At 50.8% G+C, this 15181-nt stretch overlaps 2 protein-coding genes across 2 annotated transcripts; one reads left to right on the forward strand and one right to left on the reverse strand.

Moving 5' to 3' along the window:
* Positions 1-1283: 1283 nt before the first annotated feature.
* SERP1 (stress associated endoplasmic reticulum protein 1) lies at positions 1284-3311 on the reverse strand. Its single transcript, XM_051781148.1, has 3 exons — positions 2901-3311; positions 2746-2821; positions 1284-2652 (listed from the first exon to the last, which is right to left on the reverse strand). Exons 1-3 carry the CDS (start codon positions 2982-2984, stop codon positions 2612-2614), a joined length of 201 nt encoding a protein of 66 aa, XP_051637108.1. The 5' UTR covers positions 2985-3311; the 3' UTR covers positions 1284-2611.
* Positions 3312-3417: 106 nt separating this feature from the next.
* On the forward strand, positions 3418-15069 carry EIF2A (eukaryotic translation initiation factor 2A). The gene is made up of 14 exons (XM_051781144.1): positions 3418-3471; positions 4292-4361; positions 4674-4748; positions 5408-5526; positions 6670-6769; positions 7143-7225; positions 8013-8086; positions 8218-8362; positions 9242-9358; positions 10650-11221; positions 12484-12600; positions 13459-13587; positions 14459-14524; positions 14610-15069. Exons 1-14 carry the CDS (start codon positions 3444-3446, stop codon positions 14673-14675), a joined length of 1761 nt encoding a protein of 586 aa, XP_051637104.1. The 5' UTR covers positions 3418-3443; the 3' UTR covers positions 14676-15069.
* The last annotated feature ends 112 nt before the right edge of the window (positions 15070-15181 follow it).

The following is a 15181-nucleotide window of genomic DNA, read 5'->3' on the forward strand; positions in this document are numbered from 1 at the left end:
GCTGTGGGGCGGGGCTGTGGGGCGGGGCTGGGCAGCCATGGTGTGCCGGGGCTGTGGGGCCGGGGCTGTGTGGCCGCGCTGTCGCGCTGGTTCCCGGGGGTCCCTGTGCGAGCCGCCGGTCCCGCCGCCCCCCGGGCCGGTTCCCCGTCGCTCCGCGGCCCCGCTGTCCCGTGTCGCAGCCCGGGGGCTGAGGGGCCCGCGCACGGCTGTGCTCGGACAAGGCCCGGCCCTGTGGCCGGCGGGTCCCCCCGTGCCCCGTGTTCGCAGCCGGGCGGGTCTCGGGGCCGATGTCGCTCGCAGGGGCGGCTCTGTCGGGGGACGTTGTTCCAAAGGGCCCGGTGTTTGCTCGGAGCCGCGGGGAAGGAGCCCTGTCCCAGCCGTGACCCCGGGCACAGGGCAGACGCGGGGCCTGGCAGGGGCGCAGGGGAGGCAAACCATGTGCCAGCCCTGATGCGATACTGAAGCGGAGTCGTGCAGCCAGCCCCAAGAAGGCTTCACAGGAAAACAAAAGGCAAGATTTGAGGTAACAGTGAGTTGCGGGTGGTTAATGACATCACCTCAGCCAGCTCAGCTCTGCTGAAGAACCTGCCCGCGTCTGCAAACGCAGCCCCGCGTCACACGTCCCCTAGCGCTGGCAACACCTCAGCTGCCAGCGCCTGCAAACGAGAACTGGCGTCTCACCAGGGCAAATAAACCTGGGTGTTGCTCTCTCACGTCTCTGAGAAGAAACAAGCGTGGTGCTTTGCAGCATTTGTACTTGGGCACATGGAGCCAGAGCACAGCTGGGGCCAGGAGGCCTCTCTGGAGAGCCCCCAGTGCAGCCCCTGCTCCAGCGTGTGGCTGCCCAGGGCCAAGAGCCACTGCAGGGCACAGCACTGCACACCCCTGCGTCTGGTGCTGGCACCGAAGCAAGACTTCTACTGAGCCTTGAAGAACGAATCTGTACAAACCGCCCTGAACATTCCAGTCCCCAAGGCCCTCGAACAGTTCCTGCAGTGGCAGCAGGAACCTGTCAGACCCGAGGCCTCTGCAGCATTCCCAGGGGCCAGAGAGACGAGTGGGGAGCAGCCACCTGCTGAACCCCTGTAGGGAGATGGGGAGCAGCACCCGGGTGAGTCCAGAGCCCCCACGGCCCCAGACCGGGCAGCAGAGCAGGGAATGCCCCATGGTACGGGGGCTTCTCTCGGGGAACAGCCAATTAACCTGTGCTTGGCGCGAAGCAGCCGAATTTCAACACCCAGCACAGCCCCGCTTTGCCAACCTCAAGAGAACACAACTTGCATTTGGAAAGAACTTTATTTAAAATCAGCGATTATACAGACTTCCCCCGCTCACAGCACACGGGTGCCCCGGCCCAAGGTCCCCGTGCCCCTGGTGGCCAGGCTGGGCACACCCATGGCCGTGCTGGCTTACACCAGTCCCCACGATTCCATATGGGAATACACGAGTACAAAAGATCTGCTCCTTCACAGCTAACAGGCATTTCATTAACCCTGACAGATTTGTCTTCTATTACTTCTAGCATAATCAGACTTTGAATTTGTCTTCTGCTAAGAAACCTGGAAAAAGGAAACTTCCTTTAGCAACTGCGTGCACCAGCAGAGCGATTCACACCCCCTTTGTCACCACAGAGACAGCAGGAGTTGGGGCCATCAGCAGGGAAATATGATCAATAGCAGCATTTTCCATGTGACCTCAAGTTACAGTTGTCAACAGAAGAAGGAATTGTGATCATCCGTAGGGAAGCAGTTAAGTACTGGATCCACTGTTAGAAGAAATCGAGTTGAAAGCAGGTTTTACCTTAAATAGGATTAAATATATATTGCAAGACACACCACACTCCGCAGGGGCTGCACATAGAAGCAGAACTGTGGGCAGGGGGGCAGGGTCCCCCCACCTGCACCAAACATTCCCACACAACATCGTCAAATTTAAAACTATCACCACTGGCTGAAAGTTGTCCAAGGAGTATTTACAGCGCAGGCACAGCCGGGAGAGGCCCTGGGAGCTCCACAGTCCGTGACGCTGCAGCGCCGAGTCCCGTCGGGAGCAGGAGCCGCCCGGCCACGCCAGTCCCTCGGGACCCCCGGTGCCCCTACACAGACAAGCGCTTGGCGTGGGTTAGGGCAAAGCTACAGGAGGTGCAGCTGCGAGGACGGCACTGCCACATGCTGCAGTGGGGCCTCCCTGCGCACACGGGCGACACACGGTGGGGCTCCTCGGGAACATGCTGCACAGTCGGGCTCCAGCCACTGCAAAAATCCCGGCTTCCAGCGTCAAATGAAACCATTTCCAGCTATACAGAGGGTGACACCGGTCTGGGACCGGTGTTTACAAGATGCCAGTTCCTATGGACCTATGTCGTGTTACAGCTCCGTGTGTGAGAGACCAGGCTGGATCTTCAGCGAATAAGTAGGTCCACGATTGTAGATCAACAACAGACTTTTATTGCTTTATACATGTGGTGCTGTTCAAGGCACTGTGGCACGGGCTAGAAAACTCGGAATGACTCGTGAAGGGACCTGGAATGCGACACGGCCGGTGCCGCGCGCCGCTCCTCGGCAGTGCTGCGGCGGCCGGGGCCGGCGGGCCATGGCCCGGCCCTGGCCCCTCACATGCCCATCCGGATGCTCTGGATGATCTGGAAGATGGCTGCAAGAGAGCGGAGAAGGGAGCTCGGGGGGCCCGAACGCTGCCGGGCCCGAGGAGCGCCCCGAACAGTCAGCGGGGCCCGCGGGGGCTCACCTGATCCGCAGACCACGAAGATGAACAGCGCCAGCAGCCAGGGCCCGACCGACGCCTTCTCCTCCGGGGCCGTTCTCTGCGGGCACAGCACCGGTCAGCGCGGCCCCCCCGGCCCCGCCGCCCCCCGCCCGCCCGCCCGGCCCGGCCCCGCGCACCGAGGTCTTGGCGACGTTGCCGCGCTGGGTGATGTTCTTGCTGTGCTTCTCGTTGGCCATGCGGATGCGCTGCTTGGCCACCATGGCGGCCCCGCTCAGCTCGGCTCAGCTCGACTCGGCTCAACCCGGCCCGGTTCGGCCCACCTCAGATCAGCTCGGCTCGTCTCAGCCCGGCCCGGTTCGGCCCAGCTCAGCTCAGCTCAGCTCAGTCCGGCCCGGTCCAGCTCGGCTCGGCTCGGCTCAGCTCAGCCCAGTTCAGCCCAGCTCAGCTCGGCTCAGCTCAGCCCAGTTCAGCCCAGCTCAGCTCGGCTCAGCTCAGCCCAGTTCAGCTCAGCTCGGCTCAGCCCGGCCCGGTCCGGCCCGGCCACCGCTGCCGCGTCAGCACCGCGCGCGCCGCACGCCGGGAGCGCGCCGGGGGAGGGGCCGCGCGCGCCAACCCGCGCACGCGCCGCGGCCCCGCCCCGCCTGCGCAACGTGGCGCGCCCTGCGGCCGCCGCGCGCCACTGACCCGGAACCGGAACTGTCGCCCCCCCCCGCGCCAAGATGGCGCCGCCCACGCCGCTGCTCGCGGGTGCGTCGGGCCGGGGCGGTCCGGGTCCGCCGGTAGCCATCTCCCGTCCCCTCCGCAGGGAGCGCTACCGCGGCGTGGCCGAGCTCGGCCCTGGCGCCCTTGGCGGTGCCGCTCCCGGGGCCGGGCAGGGCTCGCCGGGCCGTCTTCGGGGGTGCCGCTGCTCAGCCCGGCACCCCGCGGGAGCTCCCGGGGCCGCGTGTCCGGGGTTCGCCCTTCGGGCGCGGGGGGGTTCTCGCGCGGTTCCCGGGGGGCGTTCGCGGGGCTCGGTCGGTGCGAGGGCTCTTAAGAGCGCTCTTTCTTCTGAGCATCTCCCTGTTCAGCTGTCCCTGACAGCAGGGAGATATACTTTCCTTCCCTGTGTTTCTAAGCCTTGAAAACCGTATTTGCCTTCGCGTGGGTTGGGGGGCTGCAGCTGCTGCGGGTGGATTTGGGCTGCTCGGTGCTGTCTGTAATCAATTGTAAATCTGGATCTCAATGGGTGCCCTGATGGCAGAGCTGGAGAACAGGCTGCAGGCAAGGGTATGCAGCTTGTGGCTTGTATTTAGGGTGTGTTAAAAGGTCCCTTTGGGGTCTGTCAGGGCCTGAACCCCAGGAAATTGCATTCAGACATGAGAAAAACTGTTTTGCTGCGAGGTGGGGGCATGAGCTGCCCAGGGCTCTGGGTCCCCATCCCAGTGGCTGGGCTGGGGGCTCAGGCACGCCTCATGTCCTGGATGTCCTTACAGCAAGCAGGGGAACATCTGTGCCTATTTTAGGGTTCACAACTTAGCACAACTTCTGCTTTGGACAATTTGAAATGAGTTCCTTGTTTCCATTTCAGTGAGAGGGTCCGAAGGGCTGTACATGGTGAACGGGCCCCCCAGTTTCACAGAGAGCTCGGCGTTCCAGAGGTACTGCTGTCACTGGCTCTGATCTTTCGTGCAAAAAAAACAGTTTTGTGAAAAGTAAAGGTAGATTTTGGAACTGGAAAATGTGTAAATATAAGTGAATTATTTTTACTGTTACTGGTTCAGGAAATGGGTGGTTTGGGAGGCTTTGTGCTTGCCTGAGGTGTGACTGCCAGGTGGCAGTCCCTGAACAGGGGCAGCAGGGACTGCAGGACTCATCGAGGGCACAGCAGGAAATGTGTTGCTTTTTGGTTTTGTTAAAAAATCTTCACTTGGGCACTACTGACTACTCATGTGCATTTCTTATTTCTTTAGGGACTCTGGAAAAAATTGCAAAGCTGTTACTTTTAGCAAGGATGGCTCTCTCTTTGCCTGGTGCAATGGAGAAAAGTGGGTGCATTTTATGTTCTTAATCTTTAGTTTGTGTGAAATAAATTGGATCAGTTATGCCCTGTGACTCTTTTCTGTGTAAAGGCAGTTGCTGTTAGTGCAAGTATTTGCATGCGCATTTTAAATGCAGTTTATTTTTGCATTCTTCACAGTAGTGGCTTTGTTTCCTGACTCTCAGATGAAATATTTGCTGTTCTCCTGTGTATAATGCACCCATTCCTGCATAATCTGCATGTGCTTTATTTGTTTGGTTGTTTTTTTGTTCACAGCTCCCAGTACCTGGTTTCTGGGAGGAATTAATTAGTAAAGCCCACAGGAGATAAAGACTCTGTGCACCTTATGTACCAACATCACAAGATTCCTTTTTTGTAGACCAGGTGCATTTTAGAGTTCACTCTCTTCTTCAGAGCTTACAGATAAAAATACATGGTCTGTTTTGATCTGTGCTCTCACTTTTTCTGTCATGCCTGGGTATCTGGTTTTAAAATGTGCTCTTGCAAAAATTTAGTAAAAGCAGGAAGGGAAGAAAGCTCTTCTAATTGTGTTACATTGGCTAAATTTGGGACAGACTTAGGAAAGTCAAGTACATGAACAGTTCTCTTAGTAATTAATTAACTATTGTAAACATGTTTTATTGAAATAACATCTTTTGGTTCCAGAGTAAACGTTGTTAATGTCACCAGAGCTGAGTTACTGCGTTCCTTTGATCTCCCAAAGGCAGTTTGCCTTGAATTCTCACCAAAGAATAATGTTCTGGCCACGTGGCAGGCCTATGCAAGTGAGTACTGTGGCAGCTGGGCAGGCACCTGGCAGATGTGCATGTCTGAAGTGGGCTGGCAGCCTCTCCAGGACCTGACTGCTCTCTGTAGGACATTTATTGGCTCAATGAGCAGTACAGAAAGTGCATGAAGGGTCTGTGGGTGATCAGGGGCACGGTGGTGGAGTGAGGGATGCCATCCTACAAACCCTGAGTCAGAGGGCACGTGCTGCAGTTAGTGTGAGTGAATCCCGTGTTTCCAAGCGCCGGGAGCTGGTCGTGGTGCCGTGTGTGGGCAGTGTCTGTGCAGGCAGGTTGTGTTCCTGTGCAGACAGGGCACATCAGACGCCTTCCTGCAGGAGCTGTGTCCTCCCTGGGTGCAGTGCCTGAAGTGTTGTCCCTGTCCAGGGCTTTATTCCCTTCCCTGCCTCTGCAGGGGTTCTTCCTGACTCGGAGAGCCCCAGTCCTGTTTGAGCAGTGTGTCTTACGCAGGCAGTGCAAATGCTGCCTCAGGAAGAGCTGGGCAAGAGCTGGGCCTTGGGAGGTGGCCTGGGACAGGCTGTAGGATGAGAGAAAGCAGCAGAAACTGTGAGCTGTTCAGGGTCTGTCCTGAATCACTGACAGCCATAGGCAGGCTGTGGTATCTGGGGTAAGGAGGAGGGTACAGAGAGTTTAAAAGCAGCAGAACTATTTTGCATGTCTTGCAGAGAAAGCTGTGACTTCCATGGGATGGACAAAATCATGGCACTCCCATGAGAGCAAAATGTAAGAGTGGAGAACATGCCTCCATTGTTTGCCACAAGGATGGTTTTTGATTTTGGTTAAAAAACAAGCATTAAAGAGCTGTGCAGGTGGTGTTGGCCCCAGCCCTGCAGCGGGGAGTAGAAACCCTACACCTTCAAATGTGAGTTCTTTCTGCAGAGGGAAAGACTGAGGTTAATAGGTGCAGCAATCAGCAGCCATGGGTTTGGCCCCTCAGGGGCAGGATGCTGCTTGCTAGAAGTTCCTGTGTGGGTGGGTGTTTGCAGAGCCGTGAGGTGGAGTGTCCTGGTGAAGCAGGTTTAATCCCTAGGTGGGGTGTCCTGGTGAAGCAGGTTTAATCCCTAGGTGGGGTGTCCTGGTGAAGCAGGTTTAATGCCCAGAGACCACTGTGTTTTCTTGCAGCTGGGAAGGATGGCACGGCGGGGGTGCCCAACCTGCAGCTCCATGATCTGAGAACCGGAAGATGCTTAAAGTCCTTCATCCAGAAGAAGATGCAGAACTGGTAAATAACCCTTCCAGATGCTAATTGTTTGCAAAGAAATTCAGTTTCCAAAGTCTGATCCAGGTAAATGGAGCTGGTTTTGCGGTGTTGGCTTTCAAGCCAGTGCCTGCTGCTGGCTAAAGGCCAGTCTGGGCTCGTGAGTGTCGGTGTGCAGCTCACTGTTAATTCACCCTCCTTTTGCACCACAGACGAAGCTGGGCAGGCAATAACTAAGTCCACTTGCATATTTTTTACTATGCAGATGTTATTTGTCCATAATATGAAATATATCATATTAGACCTTGCTGAGCTTTAGAAAGGGAGGGGAAAAACAATCCTGGAGTGCTAAAGATGAGCATGATTTAGTGTTTCTGACTTTTCCTTTGAATTGCAGGTGTCCTTGCTGGGCAGATGATGAAAGCATTTGTGCCAGGAATGTGAACAATGAAGTGCACTTCTTTGAAAACAACAACTTCAGTACGGGAGTATTTCTCTACATTTCGTTAATTCTGTAAATGCTGCTTCTTTTGGGGGGTGGTTTTCTTTTTCAGGTTTTTCCTTGTTTCTTCTTTGCTTGCTTTATATTTTAAATATTACCTACATTCTATTTGAATTTGGAATTCAGAATCAGTGTGTGGTTTTGTGTTCTTTGTTTTAAATGTAAAGCTGATACAAGAATTACAGCTGTAAAAGATAGGGTTTCCCGAGAATTAGCCCTGCTGATGTTAATGAAGCTGTGGGAAGCAGGGAATGTCAGTCTCAGCAGGAGGTCTGCTGGCAGTGCACATTCCTGGCTGCAGTGAGGCTCTGGGGTGCTGCTGTTCCCAGCAGCTGTTTGTGGAAAGAATTCAGCCAACAACGGGCCTCTGAGTGCTTCCTGTGGGGAAGGTGTGAGGGGAGAGCCCTGTCTCTGTAATGGTACCTGTTCCCTGGATGTGGCTGAAGCCAGCACAGATAAGGTGAAGAACATCTGCTTTAAGCACAAGTGTTCACTTGGGATTTGCAGGCTTCCTGTGCTGTTTGAACTTCCAAATACTAAATACTGGGCTTCAGACCTAGGCTCGGTTCAAGTTGGTTTTGTAAATAAAACTGTGATGAAATGGGAAAGTAATGGCTGTTTGCTAGTAAAAGAACTCCTTTATGGTTACCCTTACTGATCCACATGTGTTATGCAGGATACAGCCCCATGGAAGGGTGTGGTTAGGTCATCCAGGTAATGTGGTTTGTCATTAACATCACACATCTATGGCCTTTTTCTTGGCAGACACCATTGCAAATAAGCTGCATTTACAGAAGGTCAGTGATTTTGTGTTGTCCCCAGGAGCGCAGCCAACCAAGGTACTTCTGATCCCATTTCCAATCTTTTTCTCGGTTTTCTTAAAAAGAAACTGACTGTGATGTTAATAGAACACAGAGGTAGTAGCTGTGGCCTGTGCTTTGAGCTGCAGTGCCTCTGGTGGCTGTTGCAGGTTGCTGTGTATGTCCCGGGCAGCAAAGGGGCCCCGTCCTTCGTGCGGCTCTACCAGTACCCCAACTTCGGGGGCCCGCAGTCGGCGCTCGCCAACAAGAGCTTCTTCAAGGCTGACAGGGTGACAATGCTGTGGAACAAAAAAGGTACAACAGCTGAGTATTGGAACTTTGATATTCGGCCCGTTTTGTTTACTGTGGGGAGTTTGCATTTAATTTGCATATGCAGATAAACCCTGAGGACAGCCATTAATGCCAATACGGGGTTAAGATGCAGTTCTGCCCACCCTGGAGTGCTCAGCACTTTCCTGTGACTGTCACGATTTTGTATGTTGTAACTGAGAGTGTTCTATACATGCTGGTAAATCTTGCAGTTGAATAGCAAATTCCTATATAAATTTGCATTCTGTGTTGATAGTGTATTTAGACTGTAAATATAAGACCGGTTTGTGCTCTGGTATAATCTTAATCTGTAGAATTGTACATATGCAGACGTGTCACAACTGGAATGAGCTGACAGGGCTCTGTGCTTTGCTGTTTGTTAGCAACAAGCTGTTTCAGAGTAATTTTGTAAAAACCACTTTACTTCAACCCACGTAGTTTGTAATACAGGGAAGGTGTTACACACACGTGGAAACCACGCATGAGCACATGGCTTTGGATAACAGATGTGCAAACAGCAGCTGTTCGTGGAACTCAAGGTTGTTGGTTACTCAAGGGCTGATCAGGAGCTTTGGTTTCTATCTTAGAAATATTATTTTTATGGCTGCAAAGTACGTTCACTGGCTTGTGATCCAACAGTGAATGAATAGATCGAGCTTACAGTTTCCATCTGGTCCGTTTGGGTTAACATTAGGACACACTCAGTGCAGAAGAGAACGATACCAGCCCTGTCACACAAGGAACCAGCTGGAATTCCTAGCAGAGCGATTCCCCTTTGTGCAGTGCAGCGTTTGCAGGGGTGGTTTGTGCAGTGGCTGGTGTGGTTTGCAGCAGCTGTGCTGCACTGACTGTGTCTGTTCCCAGCCACGGCCGTGCTGGTGGTGGCCAGCACCGAGGTGGACAAAACGGGGGCGTCGTACTACGGGGAGCAGACCCTGCACTACATCGCGGCCAACGGGGAGAGCGCTGTCGTGCAGCTGCGTGAGTACCGGCCTGGGCGGGGCGGGGCTTTCAGTGCGCTGCAGGGATCCTCACAACAAAATGAAATGCTTTTAGCAAAAAATCCTTCACCACTTTTTTTTTTACATCTGAAGTAAGATGGTGGTGTTTGTGGTTTGGGGTTTTTTTAGTGCTATATTATCTTATCTTTGATATACTTGGAGTGAGTGGTGCCTCCTTCCCTGTGGAGTTGGACTTCTGGTTGCTTTTGAAAGTCCAATTTTCAAACTTTTTTTCACACTGGCATTTGCAGAGGGATTTGGTTCCTGACTAAGACGTGGTGCTGCTGCAGGCTCTGCCTGAGCTGTGGAGCCCACATGGAGCTACCCTCATCTCTACAGCTGCTGCTGTCACCAGATGTCATTTTCTGTCACACTTCTATCTCTGAGCTGCATCAGGTTAATGTCACTGAAAAGGTTTTGAAGGGGGACACACAGGCAGTGTGATTATACACCCTCCTTTCTAAAGATAATGAGACTTCAGAGTGACAACAGCAATGAACCATTTAACTCAGTTGCAGATTTTGGGTCAACTCTGGATTAAGGATTCAGTAATGTACTTGGCATTTATCTGAACTATGGGTAAAGATATCCAGATTATGAAAAGTTATAATGGCCTGTGGTTTGTATTTATCCCTGGATATTTTATGCAAATTTTCATCACTAATTCATCATTCTTCAGTATTTCCTAATGTTCCAACCCATAGAATATCTTCTAACAGTACCAAGTTTTGATCATTGTGTGTAAAACCATTTCTGTGTGCTCACTCACATTAAAATCTGGTTTATAAAATACTGTGCATGGGCACTGTCCAAAGATAACTTAGGTTACTATTACTTACCACTACAAAGCTGAGCTACACAATATTTCTTAGATTAAAGAAAGAGGAACTATTATCCAGCTGGTATAAAACTCCTGTTTTCGCAGGTTTCCAGTGGGACAGTTTAAGAAGGTCCTGAGGTCATACTTGAGTAACGAGGAAAAAAAATAAAGGATTTTTTTTACATGACAAGCTATGCTTACTGTAAAAGTGCTGGTGCTGACCCTACAGAGGTAATTTGGAATGGCTGCAGTTATTGTTGCAAACCGTAACTAAAGTTATGAGAAGATAAAAGGCTGTTTCTCCCTCTGTTGTTAGCAGAATTAATTTTCACTGTCAATAATTGCATCACACTGTTTTTGCAAAGCATGAAGAATTGCTATGGATTTTATTTTGGCTTGCACTGAAAAAATGCAACCTCCCAACAGTTGTCTGTTTTTCCTTTTCCTTTAGCAAAAAATGGCCCTATTTATGATGTCGCCTGGAGCCCCAATTCTCTTGAGTTCTGTGCTGTGTATGGTTTCATGCCTGCCAAAGCCACAATTTTTAATCTGAAATGTGACCCCGTGTTTGATTTTGGCACTGGGCCTCGCAACGCTGCCTACTACAGCCCCCACGGACACATCCTGGTGCTGGCAGGGTTTGGGAACCTCAGGGGGCAGATGGAAGTGTGGGATGTTAAAAACTACAAACTCATTTCCAAACCCGTGGCCTCGGATTCCACATACTTTGCGTGGTGTCCCGACGGGGAGCACATCGTGACAGCTACGTGTGCTCCCCGGCTCCGGGTCGGCAACGGGTACAAGGTATGGCACTACACGGGCTCCGTGCTGCACACCTACGAGGTGCCATCCAACGAGGAGATGTGGCAAGTGTCCTGGCAGCCCTTCCCGGACGGGGTGTTCCCGGAGAGAGCGGTGAGGTACCAGGCGGTCCCCAGCGAGGTGCCCGGCGCGGAGCCGAAGCCTGCGCAGGCGTACAGACCTCCTGCCCTGAGGAACAAGCCCGTGACCAGCTCCAAGCTCGTGAGTAGCAGTGTCCTGGGGGAACTGAATTGTCGTGTCTCATGGCTTTGGTTGGAGCTCGGCCTCGTGCATGTGTGTGTTTTGGAGGAGGAACATGAGGAGAGTAGCTGGGCTGACAGCAGCGCTGAGGGGGTTTGGAGGGATTTGGATAACCCTCTTTGGCACTTTCCTCACGCTTTGCAAGGTGTGCTAGAAAACTCCTGTTTCTTTGGCTGAAATACTGTCCTGTCACAAAGCATTTGCAGACTTTAATAATGCTCTCTACGGTGTGCACTAGAATACTAAACTGCACATGTGGTTTGCAGTGAAACTGGGCACTCTGGTTAGGACAGAAGCCTCTGATTTGGGTGACCTGACTTACCAGTCTGAGCCCAGCCAGCCTGGGGGTTGACTGGCCTCCCAAAAGCCACTCTTTTTTGGTTTTTTTTTCCTAAGGTAAGTTTATTTGCTAGAAAGAGATTGGATCATTAGAAAGTCAGCTGCAGCTTAAACACCTTTCAGTACAGTGACCTACTTGTCTAATTAGTTTCTTTTCTGCAGGTTTTCAAAGTAGGCTGAGTAGCAGCTGGTTCCATTTAACAACTGCACCCTTGGTGTTTGAGTCCTAGGGAGCTTTGATTTTGAGCCTGGTGCTTTTGAAGGAGACTCGGCCTGTGAGCTGTGCTCACAAACTATCCACAAGCAGAGGGAGTAGGGAGAAGACACATTAAAAAAATAATTCTGTTTACTTATGGGCAAAAAAATCTTGTTGTATGCATTAAAACAATACAGCACCACAGTTAACTGTTATCTTAAAAACGCTGAACAACCCTCCCTTCTCATCCCCCATAGTCCCCCAAAAACCCTCCATCTCCCTTCCCAGCACTCAGCCTTCCTCTCTGGTCACCAGGAGTTTTGAGTCAAACAGCTGTCAACAACAGCAAAATGCCAATCTCCAGTCACTTTGTGCTGGGTTATTCCTCTTGGATTTTATTTCCCCTCAAAATAGAAAACATCATGATTTTGTTATTTTATCAGAAATCTATGAAATTTTTAGGATGCACAGGGTAGTCCCATCTAAACTTGAGTGGATGAGTTTGAAACCCTTGTCACAGTCTTTGGCTACTCCAAGGAATGCATACTTTTATTCCTCCCTTCCTTTCTTTGTTTTTCCTTCTTCCTTTCTGGTTCATCTTTGCATATGATGTTGTCTTAGGTAGGTTTTGGGTTTTCTGTGCCAACTTGGAATACAGGCTTTTAACTTCATTTTGTGTATCCTGCAGCACGAGGACGAGCCACCCCAGAACATGAAACCCCCTTTGGGAGGTGGTGATAAGCCACCGTCTAAAACAGCTCTCAAAAATCAGAGGAAACATGAAGCAAAGAAGGCTGCTAAGCAGGTACTGCAGAAGTCGTTCTTTCAAGGATAACGTTAGTTAGTTAATTAGTTTTCCCAAAGGGCACCGGTCGGTCTCAGAGCACTGACCTGTGCACAGAGAGCCCTGCACACACCTCGCCTGTGCTGCAGTGTGGGGAGGACAGCAGAGTTCAGCCAGACTAAAGCAGGCATAAAAGCATGGCTTAGAGTAACAGCTTTGGGGAGTTGCTGTGAATGTTAGCTGAAATCAGTGTGGAGATGAAGTAATTCTGGCCTTTCACCTTCTGCAGAGCGTGTTTTGGTGTTGGGTGGGAGGTCAGAATGGGCCGGGTACTGGGATGTGTCCCCAGCAGGACAGGGCTGAGGTGTGTTTTCAAGGCAGACCAGAGACAGGCTGTTTGTCACCCCTTGACTTGCTATTCTTTGACTAGGTAGAAAAACGTCAGCTTTTGGTATTAGCCTTCCAATTTCTACAAACTGAAGCAATAATTTCTTTAAATAAGATTTTTAAAATTTCTTGCACTGGTTTTGAGTCCTTTCTTTTGCTTCAGAGACAATGACCCAGTCTGCTTTATAAAACATTTGTGTGTGTGTTTATCATGTCACCCTTACTGACATGTGCTGTATATATGGTTGGTGTCTTGAGGAAGTAGAAATTCAACAAGAAACAGCATGTGAGTTGTTCTAGATAAGCCTTTGTCCCTGGAAAGAGATCCAGAGGTAATGCAATATATCAGAGCAAGTCATGCATGCATTTTGGAATACACCAGCAAACTAGTGAAAGAAGAAATACTAAATGGATGCCTTAAAGTGATTAAAGACATTTTTCAATCTCTTTGCAATCCAATGTATTTTCTGGATCATGCATTTCTGTCTACAGGAGGCCAAAGCTGATGCGAACCAGGGCCCTGCCCAGGCCCCAGCGGCACAGAACGCCCCACGGAACGCTGTGCCTGCCACCACCACGGGAGATCCTGAAGTGGACAAGAAGATAAAGAATTTGAAAAAGGTGAGGCTTTTTTTTTCTAGCAGACAACAACGTCTCCAAGACCAGCGTGAGGGTAAGGTGAGCTAGGCTCAGGAGGATGCATTTACATCCATGGTAATGTCCTGAATTTGTGGCCAACTTCCTCTGCTTTCCCAGCGTGTGCAGCAGTGGAGGCCATCACATGGCAGAGCTCCTGAGGGGCCCATCAGAGATGGCAGTGCAGAACCACTGCCAGCTGCAGGGAGGAGTGTTCCAGGCTCCAGTTAGGAATGCTGTGGAGGTGCAGCCAGTCCCCAGCTGAGGGGCAGGTTGCACTGAAAGGTGTTGGTGCTCAGACAGGAGCTGTGTGGGCTCCGTGGTTGTTGGGTCCTGGGTCCAACAAGGGAACCATGCCTTTGTGGTTGGCCTTGTGGTGCAAGTGTGAAGTTTACTGCCAGTCCTGAGAATTCTTGGATTAAATAATTTCAGAACAGAAATTGTTTAGTTCAGGCTAGAGAACTTCTCACGTTTCTCTTGGCGACCTTCTGCTTTTTATTGTCTCTGGATTAACGTTCCAGGCTTTCTGAGGAAAATGTGTGAAGAAGAGAGATAGTGATGGAGTAATTTCTGAGCTTGGATCCAGCCCTTCAGCGAGACAGTGAACGGTGTTCATTTCAGAGAGGAGGAAGTGCTGCTGTTCTCTAGGTTTTGTTCTTGAAAGAAATGTTTGCTGTAGGTGGGAAGTTCTGGATTGAGTATCTGGAGATTCTTAAAGGGAATGTGCCTTCCACAGAGACCTGCCTCCAGATGCCTCAGGCAATTGCAAGTGGAACAACTTCTAAGACTTTTTTTTTTTATTCTTGGTTCACCAATATTTTGTGTTAGAGTGGCTTTTTGTATTTTTTTTTTACAGAAGCTAAAGGCAATTGAGCAGCTGAAAGAACAGGCAGCTGCTGGCAAACAGCTTGAGAAGAATCAGGTATGGTTAAGATCTGTGCAGTTTATTCAAGGTTAATTTTATAATAAGCTACATCTGTGGCATCTTATGCTATTTTTTGGTCTAGGTAGAGAAGATTCAGAAAGAAGCTGCTCTCCTTAAAGAACTGGAAGATCTAGAACTGGGTGTTTAAAACTTGCTGGAGCTCCAGTGTGGCGCTAACACGAAGTTCATGCAAAATGTAGTTTATTATTAACTTGAACACAGTAAAATGTTTCAGCAAACGATTAAGGGTGCGAAAGTCCACAGCAATGCACATTTGCCTTTAAAAAAGTTTTCCTAAAGATTTGTGCACTTGTGAAACCGTAAAGTAATGAATATCCATCAGCCAGTTCTGCTGCTGTTCCAACCAGAAATATGCTCCTTTTCTGGAGCATATTGCCTAAAATAGACTGGTTTTCCTTGTTCGGGTGGGGGGAGGGAAGCCTATGAAAACATTTGATAGCTTTATTATATTTAAAAAGAGATGCGATCTTTATGCAATAACGGAATGTAGATAAAAATAAAGAGCATTTAATAGTAAAGAAGCGTGTTTGTTCCGTTGCAGGGCCCCTTTAACCGCCGCGGGCTCGGCGCCGCCGCTCCCTCAGGGCCCTCCCGGCCTCCCCTCACGGACACCCCGGGCCCGCCCCCCGCGCC

The sequence above is a fragment of the Manacus candei genome, unplaced genomic scaffold (genome assembly GCF_025592945.1).
Source record: "Manacus candei isolate 608988 ecotype Guabito, Panama unplaced genomic scaffold, ASM2559294v1 h1tg000015l, whole genome shotgun sequence".
NCBI classification, from domain to species: domain Eukaryota; kingdom Metazoa; phylum Chordata; class Aves; order Passeriformes; family Pipridae; genus Manacus; species Manacus candei.

Excerpts from the sequence above, each read along its gene's own strand:
- EIF2A (XM_051781144.1), top strand. The coding sequence starts at position 3,444 with ATGGCGCCGCCCACGCCGCTGCTCGCGG. Across the intron at positions 8,363-9,241 it reads AATGCTGTGGAACAAAAAAG|CCACGGCCGTGCTGGTGGTG; the intron begins GTACAACAGCTG and ends GTCTGTTCCCAG. Across the intron at positions 13,588-14,458 it reads AGATAAAGAATTTGAAAAAG|AAGCTAAAGGCAATTGAGCA; the intron begins GTGAGGCTTTTT and ends TTTTTTTTACAG.
- SERP1 (XM_051781148.1), bottom strand. The coding sequence starts at position 2,984 with ATGGTGGCCAAGCAGCGCATCCGCATGGCCAACGAGAAGCACAGCAAG. Across the intron at positions 2,822-2,900 it reads GCAACGTCGCCAAGACCTCG|AGAACGGCCCCGGAGGAGAA; the intron begins GTGCGCGGGGCC and ends CTGTGCCCGCAG. Across the intron at positions 2,653-2,745 it reads CTTCGTGGTCTGCGGATCAG|CCATCTTCCAGATCATCCAG; the intron begins GTGAGCCCCCGC and ends GCTCTCTTGCAG.